The sequence below is a fragment of the Nicotiana tomentosiformis genome, chromosome 4 (genome assembly GCF_000390325.3).
Source record: "Nicotiana tomentosiformis chromosome 4, ASM39032v3, whole genome shotgun sequence".
NCBI classification, from domain to species: Eukaryota; Viridiplantae; Streptophyta; class Magnoliopsida; order Solanales; family Solanaceae; genus Nicotiana; species Nicotiana tomentosiformis.
Window position 1 is genome coordinate 75,127,959 of NC_090815.1, and position 22,143 is coordinate 75,150,101.

Sequence of the window (22,143 nt, forward strand, 5' to 3'; positions counted from 1 at the left end):
AATTCTGGAATATCCAATGGGATTAGCCTATTACACATTTTACATGGGATAACTAATACCAGTATTTGGTATAAAATTTATACTAGTATACTCATTTAACATTTCTATAACAAACGACGCCGAAGCACATATTTAAGAACAAATTCAAATTCAAATGAAGGTGAAAGTTATCTATTTTCCATAATTGAGGGGTATTTTTTGCCGTTTGAATTATTTTCTCCATAGAAGACGTTGAAACTTAAAGATAAAATGAATAGGGTGCAAAGTGCAAAATGACACACACTAGGGCGGAAAGTGCAAAGGAAGCAGCCCATTTGTGGAGCGCCAAGAAGCCATTTTGAACTTATGAGAAAGCCTTTCTCTCACCTAAGCGCTCTCTCTCTCTCTCTCTCTCTCTCTCTCTCTCTTCACAGTGGTGTTCATGGATCCACAGATTCGTCACCATTTTCATAAACTAAACACTATCTAAATTTTCATCTCTCTCTCTCTCTCTGTTCCTATATATATGGATATGTACGGATATGTACCGATATTTCTATCAGCGAATTGTGCACTACTGTAGCGAACAAATTGGAGAGAAATGCAAGTCGCAATTGATCAATGGAAAGTGAGACGGCGAACCTTCTAGAACGCCAACCAGCAGTAACAGGGAGTAAGACCATTTCCATTCATCCGTCAGAATCCGCCAACGTCAGCCGTTCGTTGACAACAGCGACGCCGTCGTCTTCCTCATCTTCTCAGTCGGATTTAATCCGTCACATTCAAGCCATCAAACGCCCTCGTCCGCTCGGTAACTATTTCTCAGTGCTGCTACTACTTTTTAGGGCTTCTTTTGGTGATAATTATCTTTTCTAATGTTTTGGCTGTTTTAGGGCTTTATATCTCTATAGTGTATGTAAGCTTCTAGGGTTTCTGGTGACATCTCCTATCAATTTTTGGTAATTTTGTAGTATTGAGAGTAGTGGAGCTAGGTTAAACGAAGGAAAAAATATACTGTGCAAATAGGGCAAAAACAATATTTTTTTGGGGTAAAAAATAAAGCTGTTGAATCGCTTAGACCTAAGAGAAAATTCTAGTGTGGTGGCAAAGGGAGTTCAAAAGTTGCCACTTTTGAATCCCCTTGTATAAAATTCTTGGCTCTCGTATTTTCTATTTTATTAATTTGCACGGTCTTAGGCTTTTTTGTTTCTCTTTTGATAAACCTCATACTGGCTGCTTGTCGTCCTGATGCATATGCATTTTCATCTCTTTCTAAATGTTTCACTTGAAAGTCGAACCCTCACCTAATGAACATGCTAGAAACTGAAAAGCAATGGTGCTTTTTCGCTGGCACTTATTTGCTAATGATTGGCATCATAGTCATTATTTCCATTAAACTACCACATATATTGTTATATTGATTACTTCTGCTTTCACCTTATTTTATCACTATAAATTTCACTATCCTCCCAGCAACGATTTGATCATCTTGCAGTTACCTTTTCTGACCATACTTAAGTTCTCCTTTCCCATTTTAAATGCATCTGTTTCAAGTTTGATTTTTTTTTTTTTGGAAATTGCTTTCTGTTAAGATAAAGTTGGGCTTCCAAGAGCTTTTCTCTTTTCTTTTATGTTTTGCTTTGTCTTATTTTGTTTTTTTCCTTTCTCCCAAAATTTTGGAGCTTGGCCATTCTGATTCACCACTCAAAGACAACTTTAAAAGCCAAGAGATCTAACATAAGAATTCTTTAGGTACAATGCAGTCAAATGTTCTTATGCCAAGGAGATCGGTAGCTCCTCAGCGGGGAGCTTCAAAAGGCTCTACTTTGAATACAGATTGTGCACTTGATACAAAGAAGACCCAAGATGAGATTTCTCTGAGTCACAGACTAATGGAATGTATTTCACAACCAAAGAACATTGGCTCTGTTACTGTAGAAGATCAAGAGGATGCGTCTATGCCACCTTCGGAATATGGTTCCACTGTGGATGCACATGAAGAGAATTATAATTCTTTCAACAGTTTGAGAGATCAACCAAGATCCTTTGCTGGTCGTAGAAGCAACATCACAGCTGCTTCGTCGGTTACAGAGTGTGAACATGTTTTATTGGCTGAAGGGCAGAAGAGGGTCCATTTTGCTGCTGATAGCACTTCCAAGTTGCAGGGTAATGATAGTATGCTTCATTTATTAACTCCTCTAACTTCACTGCATATGACCATCTTTTCTATTAGACATATCTTGAGCTTTTGCATATTTCATCGACTGAATAATCTGTGTGTCTTACTGGCTAACCTACTGTGAACTAGGTCAGTTTAGTAGTTTGCAGATTATAGTACATACTACATATGCTTTATGCAGGTGTCAATGACCAAACAGTCACTAGAACAGAGCTTGTTATCTCATGTGAATTCACTTACATTGGCAGAAATGGATTGGGATGTAGGCAATCAGATGGAGGCTGTGACTGCTGCTAGCCAAGTCTTGAGAGATCAAAATATCCAAAGCACAGATGTGGATGGTAACGGGAATTCTTCTCTATTGGCAAATAGAACATTAGGAGTTGCAGATCAGATTCACCAATTCAGGAACTTCTTACGGAATGATTTGAGCCATCCTATGACTCAAGCTTCAGTCGTTGGGTCATCCTGCACAACGACTACATTGATAAACTCCACATCTGCTCCCATGCTAAACTCAACAACCTATTGTTCACAACCTCATCTAACGAGCAACTCTATGGAGTCACTGGGGGAACCTAAACTTAAATCCGAACATCGAATGCAGCCGTCATGTCCTTTTCCAAAGCATGAAAACAAATTTTCAGTTGATCAGACAGATGTGGCAGTACCTAGTTCTACCATTGGAACTGATTCAGAATTTAAGAGACATAATCTGGCTGAAGGGCAAAAGAGTAGTATGCCGATTACAGGTGACATGCCTAAAGATACTTCCCCTCTTGAAGATAACTCAGCCAAAGAATGTGTCACCGATATACAATTAGAAGCTCCCTTGTCAAAGGTTTCATCTTCCAACGTGAAGTTGGAACCTTCTAAGTCTAAAAAGGAAGAAAAAAGCATAGGCAGTAAGGCGCCATCTTCTTCTCGTAAAAAAAGTTATGATCCTGATACATTTTTCAAAGTTAATGGAAAGCATTACCAAAGGCTTGGAAAGATAGGTAGTGGTGGAAGTAGTGAGGTCCACAAAGTCATTGCATCAGATTGCTCAATTTATGCGTTGAAGAAAATCAAGCTTAAAGGTCGTGACTATGCTACTTCATATGGGTTTTGTCAGGAAATTGAGTATTTAAAGAGACTGAAGGGGAAGAACAACATTATTCAACTAATTGACTATGAGGTTTGTACTTTGCATAGCATTTAAGATTTCTTTCGAAAATGACAAGTTTACTGGGGTTGAACTCTGGCTTATGTTCTAGTTGAAAAGATCAGGGAAACAAAATCAAAACTAGGTTGTTATTTCATGGGTGAAAATTGAAAACATTCTGTGGCCAACAGGAGGGCGATGGTAGTTGCTCATCAGTGAACATGCTGACAGAATAGTAACAGCAGTTGGATTTTCCTAGGATTACCTCTAGCCTCTAGGAAAAGCTGCGTAAGTTAAAAATGCTTAAAAAGTAAACAACAACAACTACCCCTCAATCCCAACTACCGAGGGCCACTATATGAACTCTCACTATCCATGTCACTCACTCAGACTCGTCTCAATCTGATACTAATCAATAACTTAGGCTTTCTAACACTAGAAGTTCTCTACATTTTCTACTACTGCAGTATGAACTCTAACGAGATTAAAGACTCCTAATGGATATTTGATCTAACATAAGAGTATCTACATGACTAAGCTTTAATCCCAACTAATTGGTATCCCCACTAAGTTTGCATGGATTCCAAGAGATTGCAGTTCTCTTAGGATAAACTCCTTCCATGTGATTTTAGGTTTATCTCACCCCCTTTTAACACCTTCAATCACCAGAGTTTCACACCTCAAACCAGTGCATTTGGAGGTGAACGTAGAACATGATCAAACCATCTCAAGCTACCTTACCTTATGCCTAAAGAAAAAAACTTCTCAAGCAACCTTCTCTCCACTCATTTGTCCTCCATGTGTGCTATTTGCACCTTCTGCCGAATGTGATCATTTCTAATCTTGTATAACTACATATTTATCTTGACATCCATATTTGTGCAACACACATCTTGTGCATATGTTGGATCTTAGAGGCCGAACATTCATTCCATATAACATTGTCGGTCTTACAAGTGTTTTGATAGTAATTGATTTTACTTTGGTAGGTATCTTCCTATCACATAACTTTACAATAGAATTTCTCCATTCCAATCATCCTATATTGACTATGTGTTACTTACATCTTCGCCTATCATGCCATTCTCTTCGAATCTCAATCCTAGACTTCGAATTGCTTGCTCGTAGACACTACAATCCCGTCTAATCTCACCACGATTTCACTCTTCTTATATTGGCTAAACTTGCAGTGCATATATCTAGTCTCTCTGCTACTTATTCACTTACTTTTTGGAATGCTTCTCCATAGTTCAAGCTAGTCCCGTGCGTTAATTGTCTGCTAAACAGATAAAAGGAAAAAGAAAAAAGTTTTTCTTTAAGTTAAGCAGATCATCCAACATTGAACATCATCCAATAATTCTTTACCATTGGATTGATAAGATTGCTTAGGCATTTGGGGAGTTTATTAGATTTAAAAAGAAGCTTTTAGTTTAGGGGGGGAGGGTGGCACTCTGGGAACATGTTTTTGAATTCCTTAACTTCTTAGACTAGTACTGATCAAAGTGAGAGCTAGAACATTCAAGGATGCTAATCTATATCAGTTCCCAAATAACTTATCTTCGTAGTGTTCAAGTTTCTTTTTCTCATACATCTCACTATTGGTGTACAATCAAGAAAACTTATACAACCTCCGTTTCAATTTGTATGACACACTTTCTTTATTAGTTCGTTCCGAAAAATGATATTGGAAACAATTTAATTTTAAACTTTCATTTTACCGTTAACGAGAAGCTTTCACATATATGTTATGACTCCACAAAGCTTTTACCCTTTAAGCTTTTAAGGCCACAAGTTTTAAAAGTCTTTTTTTTCTTCTTCTTAAACTCTGTGCCAAGTCAAACTACCTCACATAAATTGAAATGGAGGGAGTAGTTAAGTTTTTTGTGCTGCTATATGAATGTCCATCAATCTGTAATTGGACATTTCCATGTTGAAACCTTGGCAGCTCCATAGGCTTATTGAAGCCTGGAGAGATGAGAACTACACAAGGATGAGAAGATAGAAAAGAGAAAGAACACTTCTTTTGAAATTATTTTATAATGAACACTAGCGCTCCTTATATAGTAATATGAGCATGACGTTTCCTAATTCCCAGGATAAAAAATATTATGACATATATCTTAATGATTCTTGACCATAATGTAACGATTAAGAAAATATTTACATAATATTCATGATGATTCTCTTGATTTTGAACTCAGAACATTCAGTCTGTAATGTAGTAGTAGCTACAGTTTAAAAAGCTGGTAGACAGATCTCCTAGTCTTGAAGAGTTAAAATCTTATGGGTTTATTAAACAATAAAACAAAAGCTGGGTTGCTTGCATTTCTTTTGAGATCACAGAATGATCGATTGTCTCCAGGTATTATTGTGTTTAAATTGCTAACTTAGCTACTCAACCTAAAGTATAGGCTTACCGAAGAGGCTAGAATTTCATGTGCCTGTATTTGGTGTTGGGGTCACTATTTCGATATCTGCATATTAGTTTTTGAGCAAATACTGACATCCGTTTTTTTGTTAGGTCACAGATAAGAGGTTACTAGATGAAGTCATGAATGGTTCGATGAGTAATAATGAAAGCAGAGTCAAAGAAGACGGATACATATACATGGTTCTCGAATATGGTGAAATTGATTTGGCTCATATGCTGTCTCAGAAATGGAAGGAACTAGATGACTCGGATTCAATTATAGATGAAAACTGGCTCCGATTTTACTGGCAGGTCATTTCCTTCTATTTTCGCCTTTTAACTGCAGTTACAAATCATTACGAAGTTGCTGCCGTGACCTAACTTTGCTTTGGATTCCTTTTCCTAAATTTAAGTTGTTCCATTATAATTCCAGGTCCTAAATTTTTCCTGTTCTGAGTCAAAGTGAATAAGTTTTACTTTTTTAGCTAACAGGTTACTTATTTCTTGTCTTATGATAAACTTGTAACCAATTCTTCTATGCCCTTGCATCTATCTTACTTCGGCATTTAATATCAATGCCTTTAGTACGTACTTTACCCCCTAAACTTGTACGCAAATTCTTTTACAAATCGTTTCTTTGTGGACATCCTTTTACACAACCCCAACTTGTGAAAAGTGGAACTATTGCTCCCCTAAAACCACATATGGCATGCGCATGGAGAAGAAAACAATCAAGATAACAGCGGAAACCTTCTCTCGGCATTATTTTAGTGCTACGTGTTTAAGACGTATATTTTCCTTAATTCCCTTTCCTTCCCCCATTTTTTACTTGTGAATTTGATGATTTTCTGAGTTTATTTGATGAAAATTTTTACCTTCCAGAAACTTATGAAAATTTTTCGAGGAAATTCTCTTTCTTTGAATCCCCAGACTCCCTCTATCGATATTTTGGGTCTCTTCCAACATTGGTTATGATTATTCTAGTACTGAAACAGAGGGGCAAATACTAGTCGGAGAAGGGCGGCAAGGAAGGAAGATGATGCTACAGAACAGTCTCTTCTTCATCACTACTAAATAAACCCTAATAATCTCACATAAGTTTCCTTGAAGAGAAAGCATCATCTTGTTATCATATTCACTTTCTTCATCACTATTAAATAAACTCTTATATAATCACACATTAGAAATTTGTCAAAAGCAAATTTGTTTATCCTGGAAATTTCTTCTTCTTCTTCTTCTTCTTCTTCTTCTTCTTCTTCTTCTTCTTCTTCTTCTTCTTCTGCCTGCTTCTTCTTCTGCTTCTTCTGCTTCTGTGTTTGAAGCTGCAATTCCCTTGAGCATTATGATTCAGAGGTGAACTGGTGATGTAGGAGGACATATAGCTGTAAAGAGAAGGGATTTTCAGTCTGAAATTTTGCTTCGTTGGACTTTGAAACAGATTTTTGTGGACAATACAACTTTCTTGTGTTTGAAAAATTTCAGGCCGTTGGGGTCTATGCATGGAAGTAAATTGACATGGGACAGGAGAGAAGCTCTACTGACTGGTAATGTGGGCTATTCTGAGGGAAAAACCACCCAATAGCGAATCAATGTGCATTAATGGCCAAGGGTTTATCGGAAACAACCTCTCTACCTTTATAAGGTAGGGGTAAGGTCTGAGTACACACTACCCTCTCCAGATCCCATTTATGAGATTACACTGGGTTTGTTGTTGTTAGTTTGTTTGTCTCCCTCTTTCTTTTCTTTTTTAGGAGTTGGCTTAGGGCGATTGAGGGTGTTGGACAATGAAAAACTGAAAATTAGGACTGGAAAATGTCAGCATGCCTGTATTGGTTGGAAATGGAGGAAGAAAAAGAGAAATAAAGGGGAAATTTTTGCTAAGAAATTGGTAGTTTGCTTTTTAAAATATACTTTTTCTTTTTACTTTACGACACATATTGAGCCGTGAGTGGCGCGTGTTGTGCACTTGGAGAAGAAAGTGATCGTAGGCTGTTCAGAGGAATTTAGACACGAATCTTACAAATTAAGGTGTAAACGGATGCTTGCAAAGAAAAGGTGTTTAAAAGGAATTTCCGTGGAGGGGTAAAATATGTATTAAGCCAATATTAATTTATGTTTGACTTCAATATACCTCATTATGGTACTTCCAGTTTAAGTATTTAATTCTGGAACAATTAGGATTACAGCTATTGTTCGGTTGCAATGTGCAATTCAAGCTGCTCAATCTGTAATTCATCTTATGCTTTTAAAGAGTTATAACATTTCATCATTCACATCTCATTCCTGCATATTGATATAAGTGTGCATTTTAGGAGGACACAAGATTCTAGGGTCTCATTAGAAAGATATAACAATCCCAGAGGGGTAAGTCGACTCATTTGCGAATACCTTTTACGCGCTGTTCTTTGCTAACAGAGTTTTTAGCGTATATTCATGAAGGTCAAAACCGATGGGATCCAAAATACCTTTCTCGGGCTTTTGGCGAAGATAAAATACTGTTCCAAGTTGTCTTATTGGGAATGTGCTTTCGATGACCATTCTCAGTATTATGTCTTGATGAGCTCTTGAACCTCAACGTTCTTTAGCAGTCCTTCAAAATGAATGGTGGAAAGTTGATCCTTTCCCCATTTTATTCTCTCTGTTCTATCAATTTTACATGAGCCGGGGGTATATCGGAAACAACCTCTCTACTCCCTCGGGATAGGGGTAAGGTCTCCGTACACACTAACCTCCCCAGACCCCACTTGTGGGATTTTACTGGGTTGTTGTTGTTGTTTATGCAATTCCATATTCAACTTAAATTCACAAAGCTGGAGACAGACCTAGGGCAAAATGCCTTATCTGAGACTGGCCATCACTGAAACACAGTCCAAGTTGGGAGTTTGTTCCTGTATGTCATAAGCAAATGCTATAAACAACAGAAGAAAAGAAGTTCAGTCAGTTGCTTTTCAAAAAATTGATCATCGCTTTTCTATCTCAATCTGCAAACCTTTTTGGTTTATGGTATTTTTTTTCTTTTTCTGCTTAAGTTTCTTCATAGTGAAATATTATTCAAATTGTTCTGGGCAGTCAAGTTAAAGATAATCTTTCAGTACCCACCTCTATACCTAGCTCATTTGTTATTATTATTATTATTATTATTATTATTATTATTATTATTATTATTATTATTATTATTATTATTATTATTATTATTATTATTATTGTTGTTGTTGTTGTTGTTGTTGTTGTTGTTGTTGCCCTCAACAAAAGCTTATAATTCAAAGTAAGACCAATACTTATTCTCATTTTCTACTGTTGTATGTTGTACATGATGTGGTTTTGGGAATCTGGTAAAAGTTTAATATTTTTGAAATGTACTCAAAAGTTTTTAACAATCTTTGCAGCAAATACTTCTTGCTGTTAACACCATACATGAAGAACGGATAGTCCACTCGGACCTAAAGCCAGCTAATTTCCTTCTTGTCAGAGGCTCACTAAAGCTGATTGATTTTGGTATAGCGAAGGCTATAATGAGTGACACAACCAACATTCAACGTGATTCGCAGGTATTTCACTTTTTTGCTTTATGATTTACATGAAATGCATCTGATTGCCTCACATCGGCAACAAAAAGAAAGAAGTGTACTGCCAAAAGGAAGATAAAAATATAGTAATCAGCAATGTCAACTTCTTCCTTGCTTTCTTAGTGGATGTTAATTCTTATACAGGTGGGTACTTTAAGCTACATGTCCCCTGAAGCCTTTATGTGTAATGAGACAGATGCAAATGGCAATACCATAAAGTGTGGTCGGCCCTCAGATATCTGGTCGTTAGGATGTATCCTTTACCAAATGGTTTATGGGAGAACACCCTTTGCAGAATACAAAACTTTCTGGGCGAAATTCAAAGTTATAACAGATCCAAACCATGAAATCACATATGAACCTTTGTCCAACCCCTGGCTACTTGATCTTATGAAGAAGTGTCTAGCATGGGATCGAAATGAAAGATGGAGGATTCCTCAACTACTTCAACATCCTTTCCTCGTTCCCCCTGTTCCGCCACAGTTACCTGCTCCTCCGGAGCAAAGTTTTACACTGCTTCAGTTAATTGCTAAATCATGTGAAAATGATGGAAAGGCATCGATGCTATGTATGCAACTCCAAAATTTACTAGTGCACCCCAGTCAAATATCTTATGAGGCATTACCTGTATGCCAATACCAGAAATTGCTTTGTGATGTGTCGGCACTCTGTCTTCAACTCCAAAAACAGTTGGGAAACACAGAAAGAGGCACAAATATGTAATGTTAAAAATGATTTACGCATTAAGCGTTCTTTGGTCTCTTTATGATTTTGGGCAGTTACAAAGGTCATCTTTGAAGTCTTCTGCCGAGTTACCGCTGTGTATACTAAAACTATTCGAAACAGTGTCGTGATTGCCACCTGGTTTTGATTTCTTGAAGTGGCTTGCAGATAATAGGTGAAGAACTGTTGTAACTTTTGTCAGGAAAGGAGGACTCCTATGTGTGTGCACGTGTTGGTAAAATGTTCTGCAAAATGCATAATGCCATTTTCATCTGAAGTAATGCTCACTGCTCAGGCTAATTTATACTTTAGGTTTTTAGTCTTTTTACCTCAGAAATCGTGTTTAAAAATCGAATAGAATCGAGAGATGTAGAATGAACAAGCCATTTGGATAGAGAGGGCTGCAATTTCAACAAACTTGTAAAAAAGGTGAATTTTCTTATTCAATTATATCCATGGCATCTTTCTTGATTCTCCTTCAGTAGTGGATCTGATATGCAACATTATCTGTTCTTCAATAGCTCCACTGAATTACCTACTCAAGTCAGGAAGCTTTTAAATGTGACAGTTTCATTTCTTTACATTAGAGTTTGGAAAACATACATCTTTCTTTTTTTTAGTTAGCGTATGGTCTCTTTGCTACATAAGTTAGGATTACTATATGTTAGCTGCAGCAAAACATGGTCTCATGCGTCAGCTGCAGGAAGATATGGTCTCATGCGTTCAAATGCATTTTGTAATAATTTTTCTATTCGATAAAATAATCCATCTATAGCTCCAATGGTGGGACTATGTGGTATCCCAAGGAAAAAGAAATAAAGAATTTGCATCAAAGTGTTGATTCGTGGCATGAGATGATATTTAACCGAGTAATGTGGTTAGCGAGAATTCGTATATCCGACTCTAACTTGTTTGGGTGCATATAGTTTTCTGATTTGCTTTTGCATTATTTTGTTTCTCATTTCAGTTTTTGATTTTGAAAAAAAATATCATCCAATTCGAATCAAAGTAAATTTGGTTAGGTTTGGGTTTTTTCTTTTCGGTTTGATTTTTTGGTTATTCGGTTATATCATATACTCTTTCGGTTTCAATTTGTTTGAACTTTTTTGGAGTACGAGAGTCAAATTGACTAAATCTTGGTGTGAATTTGGACATAGATTCTTTAACTTTTTTGAAATAAAATTTAAAAAACTGCTTAAAAAGTTCTATAAGTCAATTTAACAATTCAAAATATTTAAAAACTATTTACAAAAAAACATGGTTAAAAACAACCTTATTTGATTCCCTAAATAGTAAAATATTCATTCTTTTTGAAACGGATGAGTAAGATAATATGGATATAATATAATCGAATAGTTATATTAATAACTATTTATAAAGAATGAAAAGTATTCATGTCAAATCTCTTAGATATTTTTTCAAAATTCAATGCATATAATTGAAATAATTACTATATATTGATAAGATTATTATACATATTTTGATTAGATAGCCAAACACTTCTGCTCTCCTGTAAAAGCATAATGCAACAGCCAACAACAATAAGCTTGCACGCCTAATATCATAAATGATGTAGTGGAAATGGGTCTCGAAGGCCATTTAAAATGTTGAAATTAAGAATGTATTATTTTTAGATTTCTTACTTGTAAAAGATATATCTCTTACTAAGCATTATTTAAATCTCTTATGTGTAAAGCAAGTTAATTTCTATGAGCATGTACCAAGAATCACAATGTGTTATATATATATATTCACTTTTAAAAAAAAAAAACCCAAAGCCAAACATAAATAATTTGGTTCGATTTGAATTTTTGGTTTGATCCGAATAATGCACACCCTTTTTGTTTTATGTGCCGGTTATTCTTCAAAATGCCTACGAGAGCTTGAGAGACTATTAGACTCAACGAGTTTTTAGCCTTGTTAACTTAAGTGAACTTCCTCTTCATTTAACCTGCATTTATAGGTAAAATGAAGAGATTTTTAAATTTGTTAAGGATTAGTCGTTGCAGATAATTCATCTTTAAAAAAATCGTTGCAGATAATTGTACACCAGTTTCTTTCCATTATGATAATCAAGCAATATCGTCAAGAGCTTATAGCCAAGTATACAATGGAAATCAAGACATACTGGAGTATGAAATAGCTATATGAGATAACCTATGAATAATTTCTGTAATTATGATTGATTCACAAGATCAACACACAGTTTTTGCTAATCCAATGAGGACTAAGGCTATTGGGAGCAATTTATTATTTAAAAAACATCAAAATCAACGGGTCTCAACTCTATAAATCTTGTTCGCCAGCGATGCAGGTAACTCAACATAGCTCTTGGTAAATGTTGACCTGGGCGGTTTTGATTTTGATGATTGACAAAGTAACACATGCATGAACCAAGTTTATGGACAATGTACACATGTCCTAGTCAGATTTAAGCAAAAGGCATGCATGTGCAAGGGATAAGTATAAGTGGTTATTTATGATATTCCCTGAACGAAAAGATTGCATAATTGATAAACAGCAGGACTCCTTACTTGAAGAGAACTCTATCCAAGATAAGGAAAGAGTTAGAAATTGAAGTTAACTAAAACTATTCCACCAAGGAAGAGTAAAGCATCAGGTTCCCAGTTAATCCTAATCCTACTAACTCTATATATATCAGTTGTGTTCTCTTTTACAGGTTACGCACACACACTGAAGTTAAGCAAAAATTGTGTCACGACCCAAAACCTAACCTGTCGTGATGGCGCCTATCGTGGTACTAGGCAAGTCGACCTTTCCAAGACTCTTTCAAAATTTTAACAGAAGTGAATTAAGACATTTAAAATATCCGTAGTTTTCCATAAATATGGGGTAAGACCCAAATAAAAACATAAGTGCGGAAAAATAGTCCGACATCGCGGTGTCACTAAGTCATGAGTATCTAGATAACCAAACTAATACAACCAGTGTCTAAGCATCAATACAAGACAGAAAGAAATATATAGAAGGAGAGACAAGGTCCTGCGGACGCCGGCAGCTACCTCGTAGTCTACGGTACTCGATCACGCCCGAACTCAACGATCTCAGTGATCAAATACACCTAGATCTACACATGAAGTGGAGGGTGTAACATGAGTACAATCAACTCAACAAGTAACAGAAATAAATAAGGAACTGAGAAGCAGTGTCGAGCTATACAATACAGTTCATTTTAAAAGTTTTCAGTAAAGAGTGAACATGCTTTCAAATCCTATGGTATAAGTCAAATCAGTTCGCGCTCATGTAAAACAGATGTGAATCTTCCAGAAATTTCACAACAGCAACAGATAACAACTAAGTGCAATAATAAATAAAAACAAGTATAGCCTCTGAAGACAGCAGTCAGTCAACCCATCTCAACAGCTCACACTCTCGACTCTCAGCCCTCAATACACACTCTCAATAGGTACATGCGCTCACTAGGGGTGTTCAGACTCATGAGGGGATCCTACAGCCCAAGCGCTAATCCGCACGGACAACTCATGTGCTGCACGGACAACTCATGTGCTATAATATAATATCTGGATTCGCACGGACAACTCACGTGCCATAGTATAAATATAAAAATCCGCACGGATAACTCACGTGCCATATAACAATACCTCCCAACTAGGTCCTCAGCCTTACTCAGTCATGAACCTCTCTAGTCTCACAGCTCTCAATAAAAAAAGGGAAAACAACCCAAATCAAAGTGTTATAGTATATCATCAGGGAAAACAAATAACAGAGACTGAGGTAAACATGTACAGGAATCACTATGACTGAGTATAGCTACCATGAGCAAGAATATAGCCTAAGCATGATTTCTAATACGAAAACAGTCAAGTTCTAGTAGAGAGGAATGCATATAAACACAATTAAAGGCTATTAGACTTCACAGTCTCTCGGGACGGACCAAGTCTCAATCCCTCACAGTGTACACCCACATGCCCGTCACCTGGCATGGGTGCCACCCCCAAACAGTCATATTATACCAAACTCTGGGTTTTATACCCTCAAAACCAGATTTAAAACTGTTACTTACCTCAACAATGTAGAACTCCTACTCCGAAATGCTCTTGCCCCTCGATTCGGTCTCTAAATGCTCCGAATCTATTCACAATCAGTATTTTAATCTATATGGAGCTACATGAACCAGATAGAAGAACCAGTTCTATGCGTTTGTATTTTAATCTAGCTCAATTGTAGTTGGAGCTTTTGAGTTGTACCTTTCAGCTTTTCTTAGAAGCATTTGTACTAGGTACTTGAGTTGTATTGTTCACGTTAAAGTTAACTTGAAGAGGTCGCAATTGCCTGAGGCTTGTTGCTACAAGGGTTAGAGTTTAATCCTTAGGTTTACAAGAGGTTTGTAAACATTATTGTTTGGCTAAGAGTTGTAGTGAAACGTTGGGAAAAATCCTACTGAAAAGTAGGTCGTATTTTTTTCACCTTTTGAGTTGGGTGTTTTTCACGTAAAAATACTTGTGTTCTTTACTTTCTGCATTACTATTCTGCAACTGTAGATTAAGGAACACATAGAAGAACCAGATCCTTCAATAAATCAGTGCACGCGAAAATTGGACACCACACAAATCATCGTTTTTGATTGGTATTGAAGGATAAGAATTCAGTAAAACGTCAAGCCTTGAATTCAGTATGAGGTAAAGTACATCGATCAAATGAGTGATCGCAAGCAACTCAGCATTTTTATAAATCCAACATCCCAAATATTGTAGAAATGCATGATAGTCGTAATGGTTTCAAAATCAAGGGTGAGTATAAAATAGCCAAGTATGCAAAAGTTTAGATGCATACTGTATACATCATGCCAAGTAAAGGGGGTAACGAGGTATTCTTCCTTTGGCGTCATCCTTCTTATGGTATTAAATGGATGGTTAGATAATCATTTCTTCTATTGTCGCGAGTTGTTGATTGACATTAAAGAGGAAAGTTGTCGTACTGATGTTCACATATATGTAAACTATACGAATAACAATGTTATATATCTTTAGATATGTTATATATCTTTAGATTATTTTCGAGTAATCTGATTCGTGATTGAGGAGGCTCGATACATTCACCAGGTCTTCAACAAACTTCTTATATTTGATATATTCAAAACCAAGTTAGTCCAAGTTTTAGATACCCATAAGCATACAATACTATTAATGTAACGATATTTAATATGTTGTGACGTCTCAAATTAAAAAGAACATATGATTTGGCACACGATCAAAAGATAACATCGCATTTTAACTTGCTCATTTTGCGAGCTAGAACGAGTTAGAAGATGAGTTTCTCCATTAAAAGTTAGCTAGACAAATTTTGGGGTCCAAAGCTTGACATTACTTATTTCCAGACAATAATAATATTAAAATAATTATATTGACTTCCTCATGAACCTAAAGATAGTAAATAACATAATTAAATAGATCATATAATAGGTAATTAAGAGATTCGATAAGTTGCGTAAACTTTAAGACAACCCATGCTGCATTGCCAACCTTTAGTCAAACAAGTCATAATGTCCAAATCATCAGCTAATGAGTAGTACAAAAGAAGAGTCAATAATAAGAAAGAAATAAAATCTCAACTCCCAAAAGCTATAGGAGGATGGAAACGTAACGAGAACCTAAGAAGTCATGCGCGACCATAAATCCAGGCTAAAAGACAAGCACAGAGCATAAACCTCTCTACTTTCTCTATTTAAGGTACTGAAGTATACCAGTTGCCTAAATTATATGTCCGATTTTGGATACCACACTAGGCTGAAAAAAGTTGTGTCGTCCATTTATTTTGAAAAATTTAAATGAATAAACTAACAGAACTCCTCTTCTATCCGGCCATCCGTTAGCCATAGTCCATACGCTAGCTCGTACTACTTGTATATGAATTTCTGCCGTAACATATGTTCCTATGCACATATGTTTTGGGATTAAACGATTGGTGAATGGAAATAGAGGGAAGAAAGTGGAGTGAAAATGAGCTCCCTTTTGCTTTGGAAAGAACAAGTGTCCCTCATTATTAGTGGAAAGAAAAATGAATGTGTTTATATTGAGAAAACACTTCTCTTGGTGTTAAATGTGTTGGAAAGAAAGTAAGCCTCGCCCCGTTATCGCTCGGCTTGGGCTTCATCTTTTTGGAAAAAATTTCTTTCAATTATTTATTTAATTAATTAACAAAAATTCAACCCGAAATAAGTCAGGAACCGCGACGCGACCCAGTCTGTTTCTTTCCCGGATTATTTTAAATCTTTTTTTCCGGAATATTTCAAACTAGAAACGTTCCGACCTGTTCCAACAGCCATGGCTGATTCTGAAAGGTTGCAAACCTTTTCAGAAACTGTGCCAGAAAATGGCTATAAATATGCCTTGATCCCAGAATCTTTCCTTACGAAATTTTCTGACCTTCTTCTCCTTCTTCTGCACAATTAAAATTCCAGTGTGGTTTACAGCCTTCGAGTGGTTCGCTGCTTCACCGGCGTTTTTGGTACCAACACTCTGGTGAGTTAAATCGTTCTATCCTGGGAGGATAATATTCCAGCACCTCGGGTACTTGAGGAAAATAATTTCCTTAAGGACACACTGTACAATCAGTTGACTCGATTTTATTCCGAGATTATATTTCAGATTCAGCTTTATTATTTCGACATTTTGTTGCTGTTTCTGTTTCTTCTTCTGTTTAAAAAAATTTACTGTTTCATTATTTATTATAGTAATACAAATTGGCTAATAATATATGCATGGTTTATGACTATATGTTTGATAAATTAAATGATGGGGTGGGTTGTTTAGGACATGTTTGAAGTGGTTTGGTTGAATCAACATTTTAATGGTTAGTCGGATATGGAGCTCTTTTTTATCCAAACACTTGGCTAAGTAGGAATTTGACCTAAGAATTTTATATTTAAATAGAGATTGCGAATTTTGACCGTGGGATTCTCATCTTTAAAGCTTCTCATGACTCCTGGATGAAGGAGGGGCAAGAACACCAATTCAAAATTTGTGACTTTTGGTCAACAAAGGGATAATCTCTAAGTCTAAAATTGGTAGACTTGAGATAGAATGCACTTCAACACGGCTCATCACGTGCAGACTTGATTCTAACGTGAAATTCTTTTGATAATGGGTGACGGTGAGATTTGAATTCAATACTTTTATCTGCTCTGATACTATGTTGAAGTATGCGACCATTTCATCTAAAAACTTAAACGGTTAGAAAATGCATACTTTTATTAACTTAATTTTATTTTTAACATTAATAAATATTTAGACATGACATGTAAATATTTCAAATTATATGGGCATGTCAAATGGGTTTATTGATGATGCAATTGCACTACCCATCACATAGGTAATCCCAAATTATTGAATTGAGGGTAAATTAGCCTACTCGGTGGTTGGGTACTGTGAATTAATTATATATTTTGGTTCGATAGAATTTAAATTATGTACGGAAAAATTTATAGTAAGGTAAAGAGAGTGCTAAATGAGAAATATAATTTAAGTTTCAAAAATTCACCTCGCGATTCGGAGAATTGTGCATTTGATTTCTAAAATATGCATCATAATATTTCCTGCCGATCGTATCGGATTTCCTAATTAATTTGTTCCGAGGGACAATTGTAAAAGGGTGAGGCGAGAGCACACAACAGTTCAACCAATTTGCACTTGATTTAATGATAATCTGGAATCTTATAAAAGTTAATACATTTATACTTAACAAATTTAACTCTTATCTTGATACCACAATCAAATTGAACTCCGTACATTTCAAAATTGGGAGAATGTAAACCTTTAGATGGAGCATCTAATTAACTTGCTCGTCTTTGATTAAAAAAAATATCTTCTCATTAATATGTTTTAAAATATTTAAAATAAATTCTTCTGGAATGCTTATGTCATTTATAAGTATCTAAAGTTTAACTAAAAGTAGGTTTACAGTTGTATTAATTTACTAAAAATTAACCTGTTTTTCATTTATACACTTTGGTACATTCAACTTGAGATAAAAATACAGCTAAAAATCTGCACAAAATAAATAAATAAGATAAAAAGCACACAATTCTGAAAAATGGGGAGCATTTGTCAGTTTAAAAGTGTCAGAGCCTTATAAGATGACAAAGGTAATTTAAAAATAAATTTTAAATACTAGTATAAGTTAAGAAGAAGTATATACGGGAAGTTATTGACATTTTCATTCATTTAAACAAAACAAATGAAAAATATTGATGTCATAGAATGAGAAGGAAAAAACAACCTAATTGTCTCACTAGAAACCCTTGTAAATGACAACAAAGCATGGCAATATAGCCTTAGGATTAAAAACATACAACTCATCCAAATTGGAATAAACTCCAGCAGCTCCAGCAATGGAATCATACTCCTCCAAATTCCCATCCAAAGTTTTCTTCACCCTTCCTGCAATCACCCTGCAAACTAACATTGCCCTCTTGTCATTATCATCATGTGACACAACTCTCGTGCTATCGTGCGCCTTCCCACTCGTTGCAGTTGTCAATATACCTGTTAAAAATTAACACTCTTAATCGATCATTTTCATTTATAAAAGTATATGAAAAACTTCATTCAATAATTAATTACCTTTCTTTGTACCATCAGTAGTAGCCAACTTGAAGCCATTTTTGATGATAGTACAAACGTTACAATTTGGGAGAGTGCACAAATTTGAGGAGCCATTTAGGCCAAGGGAACAAATGAATGTTGTGCAAAGGAACCTTAAGAGTTCATTCCCATCTGCAATACAACGTGGGTGTTTTTTGGGAAGGTTAGTGGCCTTAGACTTGATACCATCTCTATACTCCTCAAATCTTGATATTGTTGTAGGAGTATTTCGGATTTTCAAGATTCTGTCAATCTTGCATACTGGGGTCTTTTTGTTCAGCCAGCTTGACTGAAATATGATTTCCACTATGTTTCTACTTGTGTCCTCTGGACCCAACTCAGTTACTGACAGTTGATATGATAAAATCAGTAAATATATAATATAACAAACAGAATAAAGTAGAGACAAAAGGATAAAGAATGGGCAAGTTATGTTATGTCTATTTTTTCTTCTTTTTACCGTATTTAATAAGACTACTTATTTTGGTACAACGCCCAAGTCATGTGGTTCTTTTTACATTGTAGAATAAAATCAGCTTTCAATAATTTTGCATTAATTGAGAAATTAGCGCACGGTACAACCAAAAGGAAAAGTTTTTGGGTAGTATGAGAAGGTGGCCGGACTTAAGTGGAAGTTTTTGGGAGGTTAGTGCAAAGTACTAATAATTGATTAATAGGAACTTCCTAGGAAACTGGTGATAGAACTTGAAAATTTTGAAGAAAGGACGACAATTTTTTAAAAAATGACATAGGTATTTATTATTTGAAATCATAGAAACGGCAAGACTATGATTTTGGGAGACGAACATTAGTGATTAGACTCGCTCCGTGCCCAAAAAACTTGTACTAATAAAATATGCCAATCAGCCACAGGGAGACAGAGTCATTGAGTTCGAGGCTTCACAGAAAAGTTTGACTAAAGTATTGTGGAAAAAGAGATTCCCTTTTAAAGTATCATCCATGAAACAAAGGATTAAATAAATACATAATTTTTGTAAATGATAATAAAGGAGAAAAGAATAATTAATCTAAATTGCAGCACACTCAATAAATTAAATTAAAAATAAAAGACAAATATATAATATACGTATATTTATGCATAATATGTGTATATAATTAGTACATAATCTATATATAATTGCTGGAAAAAGTAAACAATAAATTTGGGGCGGACTATTTGTATAAAGATCCGAAAAATAAATTAGAGAAATTACCAGCATGTCTAACAGCTTGATGAAGTTCCAAATTCTCAAGTTTCATAAAGATTTCTCCACATTCAGAACAAATAGTTGATCTCAATGAAGGGTCTCTAGCGATGGGATCAACCACCATTCTACATTCATAGCAACCAGAAAGTTTTCTGAATGGCATTCCTCTTAGAGAGGAAGTAGCTGGAGAAGATGCAGAGTGTAGCGAAGAAGAAGCAGAGGAAAAACTATTATTCAGATTAACTTTTGTGGATCCATCATTTTTACAAGAACGTCCTTTGGGAGGAGATGGTGATGGCTCAGGCCTGTGCATGACTTTTGTGTTGCTGCAAATGGACCCTGAACATTTCATTTTCTTGCACTTTTTGTCGTTGTTGTTGTCGTCGTCCCTGCGTTCACCTTCGCATTTAGGAATCTTCTCTTCTTTCAATATTATTTGCTGTTCTGGCCTTGCTTGTAGGTGTTTACAAGTAAATAGGCTCCTTACAACTGCCCATGAATGTGGTTTCTCTTCTTTCTGACCATGGCTACTGCTTCTTGATTTGGAGCTTTGTTTGGAGCGTTTAATACTGGGGTTTCTTTTGCTTTTGGCCATGGCAAGAAAGAGATAATAATAATACTGTAAAAAGAGTAATGTTGGGGTGTGTGGTTTTTATAAGTAAAAAGGGATGGGCATCTCTCTTTAGTCTCAGAGTCGGGGCCTTTTGCTTTAGAATAATGAAGTGAAAACAGGTGGGAGAGTGGAGTGTGGAGTAAAAAGAGGGAAGAGTCCTTTTCTTGTTATGCAGAATTCAGGATTGTGGTTTTGTGGACCTTGCTCATTAATAAGTACCGTATGTCTATACATTTTGTTGGCCTCTTTAACTATCACTGGTTCCTACTTCGGTTCCATTTTATTTTAAACAAATTTCTTATTATATCCTTCTAAAACAAAATGAAATATTTTTATATTTCTGAAATTTTTATAGGCATGCAAATTTTATGTTACGTTTAAGATCACCGGTTTCGAAAGCTTCATAGCTTTATAAATATTGTGATATATTTAAGGTTACAAATTTAAATTTTTTTGACAACATAGGCTTGGTCAAGTAGTTAGTATCCTCCATTTTCAACACTATTGTACTCTAAAAAGAATCCAAAAAAGAATGACATACTTTAAATCTTCTATTTTTATTTGTTGAGTCTCGCTATTTGAGCTGACAATCAACAATTGAACTCCATTGATTATCAACAGAAAAGGAGAAGAAGGAGAAAGCAAACTTCTTATTGCATAGAAGCTTACATTACAAGCCGATCAAGAGAGGAAATGAAGGGAAAAACTAAAACTGCTAACTACTATCCTTCTATTTATACTAACATAACCAACTGCTAACCAACTCAACTAACTTTTAACATAAGAACGTATGCCTGCTACTAGATCTGCTGAGGAAAGGTAGACTTTCAATCAAGCTAAGCTGCACCTCTTATCAGATGAAATAGCAATTAATATTAATGTGCTTAGTGCATTCATGAAATACTGAGTTGCTCATTTTCTACCACATGCAGTAGATAGGAATAGGCAAGTGAACATCCACATCTAATTCCTTGAATAGACCAACCAGCCACACTATTTCTGCAACAATAAAAGCTAATTAAACTTTTATACACCTTCAGCTGAACTTCTGGGAAATAGTTTTAAGAAAATATTGGTTGAGTGCTTTATATATTTTTCAATATACAAGTGTAGGCTCCCATTTCTTCCGTTTTGTCAAGTAATTTGGTGGAGAAGAAGATGTATCATACGTGAAAAAACTTGTAGTATCATTCTCACAAGAAACTATACTTTATCAGCCGCACCTAGCTTAGCCAAATAGTCAGCCACAGGCTAAGGCAATGAACTTTCTTTTCGTAGGCAATGAACTAACTAATATGCAAGATAACAGCTCCATAAACTGCCTAATCTGCAAATTTGTTTCAACATATAGGAAGGCCCTCCATAATGGTCTTTTCTTCCACAACCTAATAAGAAATTCTCCAAATTAGTTTTAAAAGCATAGCAAATCCAAATGACAAGTCAATATGATTTGGTGCATATAATCAAACACTATCATCAATAAATAATAAGACATGCATTTTCACAATATAGAAATAGTCACATACTCTGTATACTTGTTTTGAGAAGTCTAATGTTTGCCAAATCAAGATCACACAAATGTAAGACACACCGACACGAGAAAGAAATTACTTAATAGTATAATTTTTTTCTGCCGATTTTGTCACTCCTCTTAGTTTTTCTTTCTCTGGACTGGACAACAACTTACTGCTTTTATG

General features: G+C 35.5%; 2 protein-coding genes across 4 annotated transcripts; one reads left to right on the forward strand and one right to left on the reverse strand.

The window, feature by feature from the left end:
- Positions 1–215: 215 nt before the first annotated feature.
- LOC104085556 (serine/threonine-protein kinase MPS1) lies at positions 216–10,482 on the forward strand. Of its 3 annotated transcripts, none has more exons than XM_009589618.4 (6): positions 232–790; positions 1,732–2,154; positions 2,407–3,335; positions 5,824–6,024; positions 9,099–9,260; positions 9,423–10,482. In XM_009589618.4, exons 1-6 carry the CDS (start codon positions 601–603, stop codon positions 9,999–10,001), a joined length of 2,484 nt encoding a protein of 827 aa, XP_009587913.1. In that variant the 5' UTR covers positions 232–600; the 3' UTR covers positions 10,002–10,482. The 3 variants fall into 3 exon arrangements, with proteins under 3 accessions (XP_070055968.1, XP_009587913.1, XP_009587914.1); XM_009589619.4 differs by having other exon boundaries at positions 237–790; positions 1,732–2,145; XM_070199867.1 differs by lacking the exon at positions 5,824–6,024 and having other exon boundaries at positions 216–790.
- Positions 10,483–18,176: 7,694 nt separating this feature from the next.
- LOC104085555 (uncharacterized) lies at positions 18,177–20,540 on the reverse strand. Its single transcript, XM_009589616.4, has 3 exons — positions 19,840–20,540; positions 18,605–18,970; positions 18,177–18,526 (listed from the first exon to the last, which is right to left on the reverse strand). The coding sequence occupies exons 1-3, from the start codon at positions 20,426–20,428 to the stop codon at positions 18,273–18,275; spliced, it is 1,209 nt and encodes a 402-aa protein (XP_009587911.1). The 5' UTR covers positions 20,429–20,540; the 3' UTR covers positions 18,177–18,272.
- Between the last annotated feature and the right edge of the window lie 1,603 nt (positions 20,541–22,143).

Bases quoted from the DNA above. Each gene is read 5' to 3' on its own strand.
- LOC104085555 (XM_009589616.4), bottom strand. From the start codon at position 20,428: ATGGCCAAAAGCAAAAGAAACCCCAGTATTAAACGCTCCAAACAAAGC. The intron at 18,971-19,839 runs GTAATTTCTCTA...ATCAACTGTCAG, and splicing joins TCAAGCTGTTAGACATGCTG to TAACTGAGTTGGGTCCAGAG. The intron at 18,527-18,604 runs GTAATTAATTAT...AATTTTTAACAG, and splicing joins TACTGATGGTACAAAGAAAG to GTATATTGACAACTGCAACG.
- LOC104085556 (XM_009589618.4), top strand. From the start codon at position 601: ATGGAAAGTGAGACGGCGAACCTTCTAGAACGCCAACCAGCAGTAACA. The intron at 791-1,731 runs GTAACTATTTCT...AGAATTCTTTAG, and splicing joins CAAACGCCCTCGTCCGCTCG to GTACAATGCAGTCAAATGTT. The intron at 3,336-5,823 runs GTTTGTACTTTG...TTTTTTTGTTAG, and splicing joins TTCAACTAATTGACTATGAG to GTCACAGATAAGAGGTTACT.